Consider the following 17,133-nt stretch of genomic DNA (forward strand, 5'->3'; position numbering starts at 1 on the left):
TTGCAATTAAAATAACACCCACTCTTCATCTTCTTCGACTCTCTCTCTCTCTCTCTCTCTCTCTCTCTCTCGGGGACACAATCTGCTCCGGCGACGACAACTAGTATGTGTTGAGCTATCCCTCTTTTACACACAGATTTTACCGGGAAGAAGAGAGAGCAAGGATTGGTGGTTGGCTCGCACAATGTGGAAAAATGGCAAAAATTGGGTGCCATTTTTTTGGGTGAAAATGGCTGCACAAATGGCCCGCCATTGAGGTAGGTTTTTATTGCCAATTTTGCCATTTTTTGGGAATGACTTGAGCCATTTGTGTGCCATTGGGACTCGATCGAACAAAATTTCTATATCAAATTTAGTTTTGCCAACAAACATGAGCAAATTGAAGAGTCACTTGCAACAAGTGCACGCTAAGGTACTCGTCAAACTTCAAAACGTGTATATACTTTTTTGGCTTTAAGAAACCCATTTTGGCAATCAATTTAACTCACTAATCATATCCCATATTGGATAGAGTGAGAGTTAAACCAAAATGATGCTGCAAGTTTACTGCCGCCTTCGTGTTGATTTTGCTACCTCGCTTGGAAATCACATTATATTCATGGTAATCTACAGTAATAGTAACCATATTCAACAATAAAGGTTACGATTCCTTTATTCTCAACACAATACAGCAATAGTGTACAATATATCCTACAAACACTTGCTCCCACAGCACATATAAGGGAATGTTTCCAAAATAGGGAGAAAACCAAAATCTAACTGGACAATGATGAAGAAGATGCTACATCCCCATGGCAACTGTACTACATTCAACATATCAAATGTGCAGAAAGAGAAACATAAGCACGTTTGCAATATCTTAATTATCTTTAAAGTCTTCTTTTCTTTAACTCATGGCATCATCATCTGCAGTATCCCTGCTCTTCTGTTTGTAATTAGAAACAGAAAGAAAACACTCCCATGTTTTTCCTCCATGATCCCTATGCAGATCAAAGCCTTGCTTCCTGAAAGCACTAAAACAAACCGACTGAAAGGTGGCTATGGAAAAACATAAGAGTATTGACGATTTTAAAGTCCAACCTTTTCGGTGCCCTAATGGTTCTAATCATCTCTTCAACGAATTAATTCAAACCTTTTTAAGCATGTTAGGCGATTGACATCTACCAGAGTGGAGAGATGAAGATATTTCTGGAATCCATATGCATTTAACAACAATCAAGACTGAACGTCCAGTCAAACAACACCTACAAATTTCTAGGAAGGATTCCTAAACTTTGAAAACGTTTCTTGGGAAAAAAAACGAATGGCATCACGAATTGATTAGTTATAAATGTGATGAACAAAGGTAGTGGAATGTTCCACATACATGGAACTAATGTCTTTGAAGCATTTCTTACCACTTACCATCCACCAGTAAGTAGAGTTTTCCGTGTCAAGATAATTTCAATTGAAGAGCAGAGCACAATCGGAAAATCTCTCTTTCAAGCAACCACTGTGTCTTAGCAACAAGAAGTAACGGGAAAGTGAGGCATCTCAATTAAGTACGGTTTTTCCATCCAGAAATAACTTCAGTTACAAAAGAGGGAGGCATAAGTTACATGATATGAAGTGCATCGTACTAAATGCCCTGATATACTGGGCGATGGAGAAAGTGGTGGTGGATATGCTGACCTAGATTGGGGGAGGTTATGGATCAAATGTTAAATTGAGGCGCAAGAACTGAGAAAAGAGGGCCGTGAAGAATCACTGGTATAATTATGACTAATATAAGTGGACACTTGCCCTTTTAGAAATTATAAAAGGATAGAGAGAAAGGATACGACAACAGATCCCCATGTCTGTGATTGATCGCCTTGCCGATAAACTGTTCGAGAAGATGAAGTCGTCCTTGTTGAAGGGAAAAATAAGGAAATTCCATGAGCCCTTGGGATCTTATCAACTTTGAACTCCACCTACAACATTCTTAAGGAGAGAGTGTGCACTGAGTAAGACCATTTGAAATGAACGGCGTTATCCCATCCTATAGAGCACAAAACAAGTCCTGCAAAATTCAACGTATAAGGTGACTGGTGTTCTTTTGCACTAGCCATTTGAATAATGAACCCATAAAACAAGAACAAGAAATCTACATGCTGGTTAGTCATTTTAGCCTCATGAAATCTAGGCAAAACACACACTGTGGTTATTCCCAATGTTTTTAGCACTCATTTCACTTTGTCGGAAAAAATTTGTTCTAAATTTGTGCAGACATTCATGAATAAGCAGAGGACATTAATTGGAAATGCTAAGGTTCCCTAAGAGTTGCACATGAATTTCAAATAAGGCAAAAAAAATGGGCAGACGCTTAGCATAAAAAAAAGGGGGCGGGGGGGGGGGGGGGGGGGGGGGGCGGACAATGACGAGGGAAGAGAGTGAATAACGCTATGTCACGTTTGCTGGTCGTGGGACTTTTACCAGAACTCCAACCTTCCATGGATTTATAATAATGACTTAAACATTCAGGCGGATGTTCTTTGTACTAAACAAGTAACACATGCATGGGAAATCACATATATACAACTCATGCACATTCATGAGTCCTGACAGAAACATACACCTAACTAAATCACATCTGCTCGAGATACAAATCATATACATAATCCAACTATTAATACCACTTGGGAGAACTTATCAAAGAACAATTATTATATGTTGTTGTTACAGTACCATTTTAAGTTTTAATCAAAAAGAAAATAATAACACTTCTCACTTGGGATGAACCAGGTTTTAAATAAAGTACGTTATGTATCGTATTGGTCATTACGTAACGAGATTTTGGACCTCCGATACAGTTATTGACTTATGTTTTGGCCAATATTGGCTGACACTGTCCGGCATCGGCCGATATGTGGCCGTATCATCAATAACATTACGTTTCCCGATATTGTTACGTTTTCCGATACCACGATTTAAAACCCTTGGATGACCTAATAAACCACAAATGGAAAGCTGGTAAGGGAGACAATGAGGACTGACCTAATAAACCACATAGAAAACTGGCAAGGGAGACGATGACTATCCCTCCTATTTTGCTCCCCTTAAGGAGAATCTTCAAATATTTTGACTGACATAAAATACGGTACTATTTATTTCTCTCAAAGCTATTAAAACCCGGATAGTTTTGGGCTCCAAGTCTGACACATTTGGAATTTTGGATGATCAAACTTTTGTCAACCGATGAAATTCAAGCCAGTTTGATTCAAAAATAGCCTTCCATCTCTTCCAACAGCTTAGGGCATCTGTTAGAGGAATGAGAACATGTCAAGATGGCGAAGTCACTAGTATTACGACTTCAAATCCTAATTCAGTATAAAAGCAGAAGATGACAATTGGACTAAGGATCTAATATGCCTGCTAAACCATTGCACACAGGCTTACAGTTAGCGAGGTCAGGCGCCCGACGACATATGGCTAGAATTCATACTTCTTAGCTACATATATTACTTCCTGGGGTAAATGGTGTTTACAAACTAAAATGGGAATCTTATGCGTAGTTAAGATGATAATTTGACTACTTAGGCCTACTTAATTGGAACGTGTCCAACTAGACATGCTGAACCCATGTTTTATATCCTTAATCCTTGAGAATCCAACATTGGTGCTTTACCAATTTAGAAAAGTCCGTGTAATATGGCTAGTAAGGAGTGCCAGTCCAATGAACAAAAAGGAATACAGTTCTGTATATTTATTATCTTAGATATCAAGGAAACCCAAGAAACATTTACCATAACAAGAAAGTGGATGAGTTTGAGATGGACCAACGGCATTAGAAATTCCCAGTTGAAAAATTATATGGAGTTCACCAGAGCATTTGGAAATGAAACATACTACTAAAACATACCTCCTTCGATGATCAGCCTCGACTTCCAGAAATGCATAGCAAGCATATCTGTTTTCATGCATATTGAAGATCACAGCAGCAGTAGGAAGGGAAGAAGAATTGAAGGTAAAAGCACCACCAAAGGATGAACGGTGGTGAGACACACATGGGTCTTGAGAGATCACTCAATGTACATCTTTGCCCTCTTCGATCCAGGATTCTTTGTATTGAACAGCGCTGGGTTCTGCCGATCATGGGGACATGCATGTTATGAACTTGCTTGAAAGCAACAAAACCTACACAGAAAATGAACTGATTAAGATCCAAAAGTTAATAGGCCGGCCACATTTGGTGACAAGTTATCTAGTACTTCTGATGACGTGACGTAACAAAAGTTTACTTCTGTGACAACATCAACAACCGTCAAGTACGAGTTGGACCTGACTTGCACAGTAAATCTATCATATGCTTTGTGCAAGTATCGGAAACACATGATCCGTGTAAAAACTATATGCACGTGAGAAAAGATAACCATCCTTTGAGAACTTCTCCTCGCTTCTTCCTGTGTTAAGAGGTATCATATCGATGGCTCCATGTTGGCATGCTCCATAACCTCGTGTGTGAGTGTTATATTGGCTGCTTTCGTTTGTAAAGGTTTTTGCCTAAAAAGGTGTCTTGTGTTTCTGTATATATATCAAAATGCAATTAGAAGGCACAAAACAGAATTTTCAAAGATCCATCAATGAAGCTATGAAATTGTTTGCTCATATTAGGTTCTTTCTAACCTATTTATCTTTAAGGATGTAATCAGTAATCACCATTCAAGAAAACCACCCTCCTTTTCCTTATTCCCCTAGGATTGAGAAAAAAAGGAAAAGAATAAAAAGCAGAAGTGTTAGGTAGTAGAAGTCCTAATAAGGCATGGAATGGTGTGATCATCACTTAACATACATGAAGGACCTCTACTTAAGCTATTAGGTGGAGAGGTCCCTCATGACAAACCTAACAAGAAGGTTCTACGATGTAAGACCCAAAAAAAACTACACCTGACATACAAGCTGCTGCATGTGAAGGGATGTTAAATGACACCAGTCCATGTTACTTGGATATGGAAGGGGTGATTGCTTATTTTACATGGCTTAAGCTTTTGTGTTGGATCCAAAGCTTGTACATAAATAAAATTCTCTCCTTAATAGAATAAACGGCCTTTTTAACGTCCAGATATTTCAAGTGCTAGTTTTTGAAGGAAAAAAAGGTTTCTTTTAGAGCGTCATATTTTCGAAATCCATAGTTATGATAGCCTAAGACTGTATATGAGATCTTGTACATATATAGTTAGCATTTATGAATTAGAACAAATAAAATCAATGCACCACTAAACATATATAAGATACATTAATGCAACGCATGACTAGCCTATCAACTACACAACATTCTCAATAAGGGACTCAATACAGCGATGTGGGACTCAAATCACTCAATATGCAGACGTGGGTCAGGATGGCTATTAATTTCTCCCCTCTCGTCCTCGCATGAACTGAAATCCAATCAAAGTACCATGATAACCAATGGTCAGCCGAGAAATAGAGGGACTTTGCACTATAGTAATCTGAAGGGCCTGAACCCAAACCCTAGTGCACATTGGTTGGCTCTGATAAGTAACATCCGCTAGAGCTCACCTTAAATTGCTAGGTAGGAAAATTGCATTTAGTTCATTGTGCCTCTTTGTATATGAGATGCCTCATGCAAACATCCAATAGGGGACTCAATAAACAAATGTCGGTTGAGGTCACTACATTTATTGGGGTAAATCATTCATTTTCGGAACCAATGCGGAGCCATAATGATTATTAATCCAAAAGCTAGGTATTGAACTGAGGATGCCCTCATGCTTAGATACTTCATATTACTTTGTCATCGTTCCTCACACATAGGGTACTCACTCGGCAGCACCTGCCACGTGCAGGAGAGATACGCATTATATCCATTCTGGTACCTAGCTCTAATACCACGTTACACTGTATTGGGTAGAACTCGGCCCCAAAAGCTAGATGTCGAAATGAGGGTGCCCTCACACTTACATACTTCACATTAATATGGTATACAAGTGATGTGGGATTTCGCTTCACATGCTCCGTCCCACGCAGCGTGTTCACTCAGCAGGCAGCAGCATGTGCTGGGTAGAGACACGCACCCTACCCATCCGTATACATAGCTCTGATACCATGTTATGCGGTCTTGGGTGGAACTCAAACCTAAAAGCTAGCTATTGAAATGAGGGTGCCCTCTAGCTTATGTACTTCATGTTAGTTTGGTACCCAGACGATGTGGGACTTGGCTTCACAATTATATGCTGCTACGTATGTCTTTTGTACATGCACTTCATAAGCAGAGTAGTTTCTGCCCACCTCAACTTAAGCCGCTGGATGTGTTCTGTCATTGGACTCAAGTTGTCCTTGTTTTAGTAAGTTCATTCATTTCATCTCCGTGTGTACGTGTGCACATGCACTTCTGAGTGTCTTGTATTACACCGCTAAAGAGGATAGAGTATTTCATTAAGTTAGATTGCCCACAGATTCTAAATGCACACTAGTTTCTTTTTAAACCTCACGAAATATCCCATAGTGTATAAAACAAGATCCAATAACAGATAAAAGTTTCCCACCTGTGCACGAAGTACGTGTGGTCTATATGAAATGGAATCTTCTAAATGTACAAATATTCGTGTCAGATGCTCTGTACGTGCATAAGAGTATGAATGTCAGCATATCAGACGTGTGTTGGCTGTGTGTAATGGAGATGCTCGGTAATTCATGTTAAGCATTTAAACAAGAACAAACTCCCTCATATGTTTGAAATGCTTTATAGCACTTGTAGACCCTTGTTTTCAATAAGTAAGATCATTTTAACAAAAAGGATAATAAAAAAAATTGCGCAAAAGTAGAAGGGGCACCATCCCAGGCATAAAGTGTCCATATAGCCAATGACCCTGTAACACAATCTCATCCTAGAAAACAAAAGAGAAGCATCTAAGAAATATATACGCAGGAATTAGACGAATCCGACACATGGACGTGCCAGGAGAGGGTTAAAGTCTGTTAATTTAAAGTCAAAGCATCTATGCCTATGTGCTTCAATAAACACTCCATAACTTAGTTGCATGACAGCGCATGACATCTAAATAACAGTGTCAAAGAAGCTAATCCGAGTGTAAAAAACAGAACACGATCAAGGAAGCCACAAACAGAAACAATTTTAATGGATTCGAAAATCTAGTGTCAGAGAAGAAACACGTAAGAGATCAAACATGAAACCAAGCGACAGGAGCAATTATAATCGGGCTTAACCATTGCCGCCAATGACATGATCCAACCAAACATTATTATAGAAGCCAAAATATGAAGGTTTCTCTGGCAACAACGAAAGACAAAACACAAGAAATTCACATAAAAGAAACAAAGCATGTCACAGAGCACAAAGGAAGTTTCCGATATAGGAATCCTTCATGGCTGCAAGTTACAACTAATATAATTCTGACATATTGAATCTATTGCTTACCATGTCGAATCCTTCATAAGATTGAGCACTTAATTACTCCCCTGCCAAAGTAAATTCAGTAGATTCTTCAGGATATGGGGTTCTGCATCTCCAACAAGGGACCATTTAATAACACCATCAACTTCAGTCTTCTTTATCTCACATGATGCCAATAAGTCTGATTCATTACCTTCCAAGGTAAGGCAATGCCAGATCTCTACTTTCTGAAGTTTCTTACATTTGGATAGGATATTCTTCAAAGCAACTTTTCCTATGTAAGCTTTTTCCAATCTCAGTAGTTTGACACCCTTTAGATTCTGAGCAATTTGAGGAGACAATTGCAGATTTACGAAGAAGCCAGACAAGCTTAGAACTTCTAACTTCTTGCAGATTATGCCTGCAGCTTCAATGATACGATAAACATCATAATTGTTTCGGAATGGACCAATTGACATCTTCTCTATCTCATTCCAGTAGCGGAGAGCCCTTGAAAATCCTTTATGTGTGATTTCTGACCCACAAGGTAGAGTGAGTTCTCTAAGATCTGGTGACCTACAGAATGCGTGAGGGCATCAGGCATAAATCACTTGAATCATGAAAGAAAACATAATCTAGCATAATCAGAAATAAATTAGCTTCTGTCACGCACAGTCTAAGTCAATAAAAAATTGCCCAACCACAAATCAGAAATATATACAAAATCAATTCAGAAAAGAGGATATTTCTAATCCAACTGAAGGGCCCCTACCTGGGGACTTGGGGAAGAATTCTTCTGTTTTATCTTCAAGAGAGAAAGGAAAACAAAGAATTTGTTAGCGATTTTCTTCATCTCAGTTGTTTCATTGTCTCCAAGTAAAACTAAGTTTGCGTATTAGTATACTACATCAACTACAAGTACTCCACTCAACTACAGGTAACTATGTATTTTGCATGTCAGAGTACAAATAAAAGGCAAATGCTGAAATAACCAAGAACACAAGGAGACAGTAAAATGGACGCAGTCAGTTCAGATACTGTCAAGAGGAATTATAGTGAAGGAAGAACACTCATAGAAATAGATTTAGTGCCCGCAAGATTCAACAGTGCACAAAACATTAACTAGAGAGACTATCATTGTACCAACAGTATAATTTCAATTTACAGCTACAAGGGCTCAGAAGATACTCAATAATCCAAATCCTTTTCCTTATTAACTGTGGTAGACTGGTAGGAGGTAACCAGATTCCAAAGGCTCTGTTTGTCGAAACAATAAAATATATCCTGACTTATCCAATGAGAATAATGAATGCCTCTGTATCTCAACCTTCGTTTTCAGGTTATGAATTTCTTATTAAGATCTTAGAGAACCATGGCAAGAAAAGCTATCCACTCACTGAATACGCTTTGCCTTTGTCTTCGCTGCCAGTGTTAGCTTTTGCCCTTTTCCCTTTCAATCATACATATATATTCACACCCAAAGCAAGTCTGATGTCAAACCCAAAGCTCTGAAATGATTTGTGCACAATTTAATTTTCATCCAACAGAAAGTATGGAAGAAAACGGAAAAGATTTTACCACATTGGAATGGTCAAAGCATGTTATAGGGTTTTGAGATCCTCTTGTCATCTTCTTTATAGGTATCAGAGATCTCTTTTATGCTCACTCAAGATTTCTTACTCTACAAGCTTGGATTACATTATCCATCTTTTCCCATGAATTGAATATTAGCATGAATAAAAATTGAAAATTCGTTTTGCGAGAACGACAATGGTGACTTTTGTTGGTTACCACATTGAGGTATTAGTTTTACTCACTTTTATTTTTCAAAGAAGCGGAAAAAAAAATTGGAAAACGGGGTGTAGGAAGTGATGCAAGACAGAATAGGAATGCGGCTAAGGAAGATGGAAATACTTGAAAATAGGGGCTGTTTGGGCAGTGAACGGTAATCCGCGAAGAGGAATTTGTAAGGAGGAGGAAAAGGGGTAGAGAAGGATAGACCTAGGCATCACACTTAGAAAACCCAAGACACCACACACCAATTTCAACTTGGCTCTAGAACTTCCCAAAATAAATAAACTTCAACCAACTTTAAACTCCCAAAGACACATTGAACATAAACTCTTTGACTGCATTAATGACAAGGAAATACCAAATGACTCTTTGATCAACTAATTGACTCTAAAGACTTTGACTAGAAAATAAATAGACATTTTGACTTGACTAGAACTCAAAAACACTTCTAAGAAGCCAACCCATGCATAGCCAACACCCAAGTGGACCCATGGGCTATCCTTACCCTCCAAGACCAAATAATGGTGAAATTATTGGAATACCCCCGGTCACTTTTTCTGGACTGTATCATTCTCCCCTGGTGGAGAAACTCGTCCTGGAGATTGGAGTATAAGACTACATGACTCCTCCATATTTGCAACCGCATCTTGGTATGAAAAGCTTGAAGTCGAGGCTAGTCCTTTTTCGTTTTCCAAACAAAAAGAAAGACAATGATGCTTTTAACTCCACAATTAGATCCTTGAACTTGTCAGGAATGACAATCAATGGTTGGCACCATCTCTTTCGATGTGACATTACCTTCGTGTATTTCGACATTGACCTCTTCTTTAATTCCATCAACGGTTGGTGGACCTTTCAGCGTCCAATGGTCGCTTGAATTCACCAGATCAACCAAGTGAAGCTCAACGGGAAACTCTTTTGGCACTGTACTAGAGGACTCTGGCAGCAACTTACACTGTGTAAAGGCATATTAGATTCTGGGTCAACAATTGTTTCCTTCATTTGTCCAGCAACTATCTCCATCACTTTCACCACTTCCTGTTCAACTCTATGTACAAGAAGTCCATTTGAATGCCATGTAGAGTCCATCTCGTAAAGTTGGGAAGCACATTAATCATCATTAAGTGTATGTTATCAAGATCAGCAGTGGAATCTTCCACATATTCAGGTGCATCAGCGCAATGCGCATCCGATTCTTTGCTTTCTACTTCAACACCTCTGAGACAAATATTTGGTGTTTCTTGTTGTTTGCAATGCGTATCCGAAAACTCAGTAGATGATTCCATTAGCATGACATTGGAGTCAGGATGGAAAACATCCACCTGTAGAGGCATACTATTTTTCAATTCAGGTGCTGTTTGTTTTAGTTCTCTAGTAGAAGCAACAAATTCATTGCTTCTAACTTGAGTCTCTTCAAGCGCAATAACAAGAGATTGTTGGGGTTCTTTTGAATCTGTGATGGGAGCCTTTTTCATCCTTGAAAATATGACCACCTTCACTTTGGTTTGATTTTGAACTCAGTCCTCTCTTGGAACATGTAGAATTCTGAGTGCAAACTTTTTTCACTTGTGTTACACCTCCAACTCTTTTCGATTCATCAATCAGACCCGTTTTACTCTTCATAAGCAAATTATTTGTCACCTTCCTCTAAGTTGGTCGGTTTGCTAAAGCATTAAACTGGTGAGTGAAAATGTCAAGTCGTTCCACTATTTTGAGAAGAATTTCATCACCCTGGAACTCAGTCAATCTCACTCTAAAAGGCTTGCCAGATCGTGTAGACATGATGCTACTCTCACTCTCAACTGATGCAGGATAATAGGAATGCGGTTAAGCATGATGGAAATACTTGAAAATAGGGGCTGTTTTGGCATTTTACATTAATCCATGAATACTAATTTGTGAGGAGGAAAAGGGGTAGAGAAGGATATTTCCAATCATCACACCTAGAAAACCCAAGGCATCCCACCTAAGGACTCTTTAGTATCACACCAAAGAAAGGATTGCATCACACAATCTAAGAGCTTGAAAGCTACTCAAATTTTATTATCACCCATCATCATTTGCTATAAGGCTTACAATCTTATATTTCGACTTGGCTTCTAGACCTTCCCAAAATAAATACCTTTCAACCAACTTAGACCTCCCCAAGACACATTGAACATATACTATTTGACTATGACATGGAAAAACCAAATGACTCTTCGATCAACTAATTGACTCTTGAGACTTTGACTAGAAATTAAATCGACATTTTGACTTGACTAGAACCCAAAAGACACTTCTAAGAATCTAGCCCATGTCTAGCCCATATCCCAAGTGGACCCATGAGCAATACTCCAAGTCCAAATGATGGTGAAATTACTTGAATACCCCTAGCCACCTTTTCTGGACTTTAGAAACATTTACTATGTCTTGTAAATTGTGATGAAGTAGAGCAACTCGATTGTCATGTTTTCTTAAACTTATTTTGCATAATTTCTTGTCTTTGGGGTCCTTTAAGAAAGATGTAAGTACCAGCCTTTACATAAATACATACATATATATATACATATATATATCGGGACGGTTCCGGGAACACCTAAAAAAACACCTTATAGTTCCCGATCAAATTTTGATGATCCGAGCCGCTCAATGTGATCAGAACGTGATTTTAAGAGTACTCGTGAGAAATCAGTAAAAAAAATGACCAGGAAGGGCTTGATCCGAACAGTTTTGAACAGTTTTTTATTGAACGGTTCAAATGAAAACTGCTCAAATCAAGCCTTTCCCGGTCATTTTTTTTGCTAATTTCTCGCGGGCACCCTTAAAATCACATTCTGCACACATTGAACGGTTCGGATCATAAAAATTTGATCTAAAACTATGAGATTGAGATTTGGGGTGTTTTTTTAGGTGTTTTTTTGGGTGTCCCTTGAACCGTCCCATATATATATATATATATATATATATATATATATATATATATATAGACACACACGCACTTCTTTAGGCTTGGTTTACAAACTACTATATGCATCATCTTTTGATGTGCATGTATGTGTGTACTCGTTATATATAAACATCTGCATTATCAAAACAATTTAGATATGCTTGTATGTACTTAGCCATTTGTCTAAATTATGTCCTAACTCTATTAGATGTGCACAGGCGTGTGCTATGCCGCTATTGTAGCTGTATTGTGATGAAGGTAGTTGCAGCTAGTTTCGGCACGAAATCCAAATCATAGAGTTAGATCGAATAAAGGTTCTCCATTATTTGGCAACAGAAACACCAACAAGAAGGTTGTTTTATTTGGTTTTCAAGATAACATATTCTTCTTTGTTTGCTAAACAGTGGGAAGCCTTGCAACTATGCATCTTTGTTAAAGTAAGAGTGGAGATGGTATTACGCCACGCACCTTCGTGTTAACAAGTTTCTAGCTTACTCAATGTTCAAGGAAATTTATTCTGCCATGTCCACTGGGAAATTCCATTATGGAGCAAATGCTACTATAGAAAGCCTAAAGACCCATAGGTTTAATTGTATTGACTTCGTTTAAAAACTATAACATAACCTTCAATAAGCTTACCCAGTCATGCGTCTTAATAAGTTATGAGAAGACACGGGTCCTATGAGTCATAGGTGCAATGAAACACAAGTATCCTTTAAGCTATGGATAAGTAACTTTTATTCAGCTATCTTGTACAATTTTGCAACTCTACTCTCAGGGGCAACTATTCCTTTTGACGACGGAGCGGAATGACAAAAAAAGATTCACGTAGATGACCCCAATAGAACAGAACAAAATGCTTACTTTGGTTGGTTTTACTCTGTATGGATCGTAAGGGATTCTAAGCGCAAGTTTCAGAACATTATCTTCTTCTTCTCCAAAATAATGTGAAAGATCTACTCATCACCAACCAACGTAAAACACCCGAACTTCACAACCCTAACCTAATTTCTTTCCTTAAGCCCAAAAATAGAATCAAAACCATTAACATCTTGGTGCTCAATGAACATCACATTTTTTTCCAAGTTCCAACCACGTCCTTCCCCTTCTCACATACATAACTTTATTTTCAATCACAAAAAGGCAAACGAGCATGTAGTCAACTCAATCCGCATGTGGAAAGTGGAAACACCCGGACACATATAAAGCAACAAGATTAAATTCCCTCCCACATAAACGTATTTATAGATTCGATCCCAGTTATTCTATTTTCATCAAATTGAACACCCCACCTTAATCAGTGCCTTTCAAAGTTCCCAAAGTCATCTTGCCATCACAATAAACTCAATGTTTTCACATTTCCCCTTTTCCCCTGGTTGCTTTTCACTCAGAAAATGAACAAACTTTTGCCAAGACTGCCAAACGAGGGGTTACAAGAGTTTCAAAGTAGAATATCTTGTGCTCTCTACATCATACTTGGTGGATAGGCAGTGGATTGATAAAAAAAGGTCACAACAATGAATAAATAGACGCGTATACTCCCACGAATTTCAGAAGCCGCGATTTTACTACCTAGATCAATGAAGTCTAATCAAGAACATTCCAGAATTCTAATATTCACCCAAAGACCCTTCTACCTTCGCTCGAATTCAAACAGATTTCAACTTGATATAGCCGCACTTCTGAACATCATAGCAAACAGACATTTAAACAGGCCTCTAAGTCTAGATCTAAGGCTCCAAACTTTTGGTTCAATGCAACTTTTGACCTCTCTCACTGTGGGAACCCAAAGATACTATTCAACCAAACCAATAGAAAGTGGGGGAACTTAAATCCATTTCCTTATAATCAGCTAATGATGCAAGGAATGGTCGGTTTGTTGGAATCGTTCTGGATTGAATGAAATGGTCATTCCTTGACTCCTCCAGTGGCACTGATAATTCCTCTAAGTAATACACATTCTGTCAAAACACTTAAGCAGAGAAATTATTCCTTGCTACCCGGGATTATATTTTCACGTGCTACTCAAAACCAAACCAATCACATAGTGACAAATTTTGACGGTGGGACATCAGCAGTCACCTCTGTTATGGTGTTCCCTTGCTTGAAACAAAACGTGTCCTCATTTGAAACAAAAAGGGTGACCCACATTGTGAGCTATGCGATAGCTCATTAGCCCAGAGTTTCATTGCCTACATGGTCATTTTTTCAGCATACTGAAATAAGTTTTGACCTTCAAGAAACACATGGTATGAGGTCAAAAATGCTATGGGTAGTACCACCCCATGTGTTGGGCCCACCTTGAGTCCCACACAAATAACCCGAGACGGTCATTTTGTTTAAGATAATTTTTTAACGTGCCTTGAACAATATCAGTCCATTCGGATATGATAAGGATTGATCAATTCGTTCAACTTCGGATTCAGGATTCTTTCGCTACGAGAATAATTGGCAAGTAATAACCTTCCATAACAAGGGTAAAAGAACGACGTACCTTTCTGCAACATAGACAAGGTGAGCATCACTCCATACAAAAGGCCCAAAAGGAAACACCATTTTCGTAAACGGCGTAACCCTAGTTCCATCACCATCATCGACGCGGTCATAATCATCACATGAATACACGTCCATCACAGCCCGAATCAACTTCATCAAGCCGGCCGTCCCTATGCGTCCGTAGGGTCCAGTAGGAAACAGGAACCCAGACCTGTCGCATTTGAGTCCGCCCAAGTCTAGGGTTTTCTCGCCGTCTTTGGTCAGGAACCGGCTGAAGCACAGGCGGCCCCACGGTCGGCACACGAAGGCGACGGTGGTTAGCAAGAAGAGCGGTTCCAATCGGAGGAATATGTGGAGCAAGAGGTCGCTGTTGAGGCTTTCCCATTTGATCATCGCCCTCCTCTTGCGAGTTTCTGATCGATATGACCGCATTTTCTATGCCTTGTTCTCCTCACTCCTCTACTCAAAAAATATTTTTTAACTCAATCATTCATTTCATTTATCTATTTAATTTTTCAATCATTACTTTCATTTCTCACCCTCGCTCTCCATTTTTTTACCTCTCTCTCCAATTGTTAGAGCTAATTCCAGAACACCTTTTTAAAAAATAAATATTTATTTCACATTTTCAAATTAAAAAATAATGTAAATGAAAAATAATTTTTTGATATTTTTTTCACCGTATTAAAGATCTCAATGAGATCTTTTAAACAAGATCCATATTGCATATTTTTTTATTTTTAGATTTCAATAAAACCATCATTTTTGAGCTTGAAATTGTCTTCTTAAAAAATAAGTACTTATTTCTCGTTTCGGAACGGGGCCTTGCTCTCATTTCTCTATTCATTTATTATCCAAAAATATTACTCAAATCACAAACCAAATAATACATAAATACGATTTAAAAATTGATTTTTACAAGCATTCAATCACCACACCTAACTACACACACCCATACTCATAATAGGGGTGGAGCTCGCACATACTACACACTCAGTATGTGTGGAACCCACTCTTACTCTGAGTGTGGGTATATATTTACGTGTAGTTGGGTGTGATATTAGAATTATTGTTATTTTTATTCACATGAATTCACTATTTTGTCATTTATCTAATACTACACGTTTTTATACATCCAAGAATAATATTCATATAGATAAATACTCTTTCGCACACTTTGAACACGCCTTGTAAGAGCATCTTCACCCCTTATTTAAATTTGAACTCAAACTCAAAATTTTCAAATTTAAGTAAAAAATCACCCAAAACATCACTCCATTCCTTATGCAAACTCATACCAAAATTTGAGTCTCACCAAATTTGGTTTGAACCAAATCATTACTCAAATTTTAAAGGCTATTTTCTCCCCCTCAAATTTACAACTATGCCATTAATGAAACATTTACTCAAATTATGCTTAGATTTGTATTTGCTCATTAGATTGCTTCATATCGAATGAAGTTTTTACTCAAATTTTAAAATTTGAATAAGAAGTAGAGATATTCTAACGAAATCTGGCACAGAAAATAACTGAATGCTTTTGGGGTATGCGTGTCCTTCCAAATAGCACGTTTGGTGTCCTTCCAAATAGCACGTTTGGCGCATACGTTATCCTATTGTTTCTCAATTTTCCCCAAAGGATGCAACTTTTGCCTCCAGTTCCTCATCCCTTTTGCTCGCAACAAATTCCGCCAGGAGCATGTTGCCAAAATTGCAGTGAAGATTGACACCATTCATCGATTACTTTCTAGAGGAACCGCAATCACAAGAGGTTTCGAACGCATCCACCGCTGCCACTGCCACCAAGCTCGATGATCTTGATGAGGAAAAAGCATTGGAAAACAACACAAAAGATGCATCGGTTGAAGCTTTGCTGAAGTAATTGGGAAACATAGTTCTAAGCCGCAGTATATATGAAATGTGTTTTGCACTAGCTCTAACGCATTTCAAAGGTGCATTATATGCGTACCTGGTATAATTGTCATGCAAGAAGGTTATAACGCATGTTAGGAGTGCGCGAAAGACTATTTTTAAAATACGGTTGGAAAGTTGTAATCTATCGCAAATTGCTCATGCCATCCACCAAACCCTGGTTCTTTACTCCCCAAAGATTCATGCCCCATTCAAAATCAACTAATTAATTTTTTTTTTTCGAAAATCAACATAACTCTTTGAAATCATTCAAGAGTTTATGTACTTGATTGTAATAATCTGATAGCACATTGTTTAGATTGTTACAAAACTTCAAACCTATGCTACAAACTACTAATAAGAAGAGAGTGATAAAATTCACTATTACTCATAGTATTCCGACTAATTAAGAAGAGTACATATAGGCTAATAAGCTTATAGCCTCGTCCATGTGTATTCCAATTTTCCTATCCATTATATTGATCCCACAAAAAGAGCATTGGCCACCAAAAACATTGAACATGTAGGGGTCAATTTGACAGGACCTTGGCCTGGGTTAGAGTTCTCCTTCCGCTCGTTCGTTCCCGTCTCTGGACCTGCAATAACTCACTAGGGCTGGAGTAGCCCAGTG

The 17,133-nt window shown here is 38.3% G+C and overlaps 1 protein-coding gene across 5 annotated transcripts; it reads right to left on the minus strand.

Annotated features, from left to right (window-relative positions):
- Positions 1-630: 630 nt before the first annotated feature.
- Positions 631-15,051, minus strand: LOC131313442 (F-box/LRR-repeat protein At3g48880-like). Of its 5 annotated transcripts, none has more exons than XR_009196196.1 (5): positions 14,590-15,051; positions 7,587-7,948; positions 7,418-7,499; positions 3,881-4,155; positions 631-2,041 (listed from the first exon to the last, which is right to left on the minus strand). XR_009196196.1 is itself a non-coding variant. In XM_058341751.1 (4 exons), exons 1-3 carry the CDS (start codon positions 15,021-15,023, stop codon positions 7,447-7,449), a joined length of 849 nt encoding a protein of 282 aa, XP_058197734.1. In that variant the 5' UTR covers positions 15,024-15,051; the 3' UTR covers positions 4,180-4,542; positions 7,418-7,446. The 5 variants fall into 5 exon arrangements, 2 of the variants coding, with proteins under 2 accessions (XP_058197734.1, XP_058197733.1); XR_009196195.1 differs by having other exon boundaries at positions 631-1,027; positions 1,821-2,041; positions 7,418-7,948; XR_009196194.1 differs by having other exon boundaries at positions 7,418-7,948.
- Between the last annotated feature and the right edge of the window lie 2,082 nt (positions 15,052-17,133).

This window comes from Rhododendron vialii, chromosome 13a (genome assembly GCF_030253575.1).
Source record: "Rhododendron vialii isolate Sample 1 chromosome 13a, ASM3025357v1".
Lineage (NCBI taxonomy): Eukaryota > Viridiplantae > Streptophyta > Magnoliopsida > Ericales > Ericaceae > Rhododendron > Rhododendron vialii.

What these genes read in the sequence shown, in the direction of transcription:
- LOC131313442 (XM_058341750.1), bottom strand. Translation starts at nt 15,023, where the DNA reads ATGCGGTCATATCGATCAGAAACTCGCAAGAGGAGGGCGATGATCAAA. An exon ending in CTTGTCTATGTTGCAGAAAG is followed by an intron (nt 7,949 to 14,589) that starts GTACGTCGTTCT and finishes CGCATTCTGTAG; the next exon opens with GTCACCAGATCTTAGAGAAC.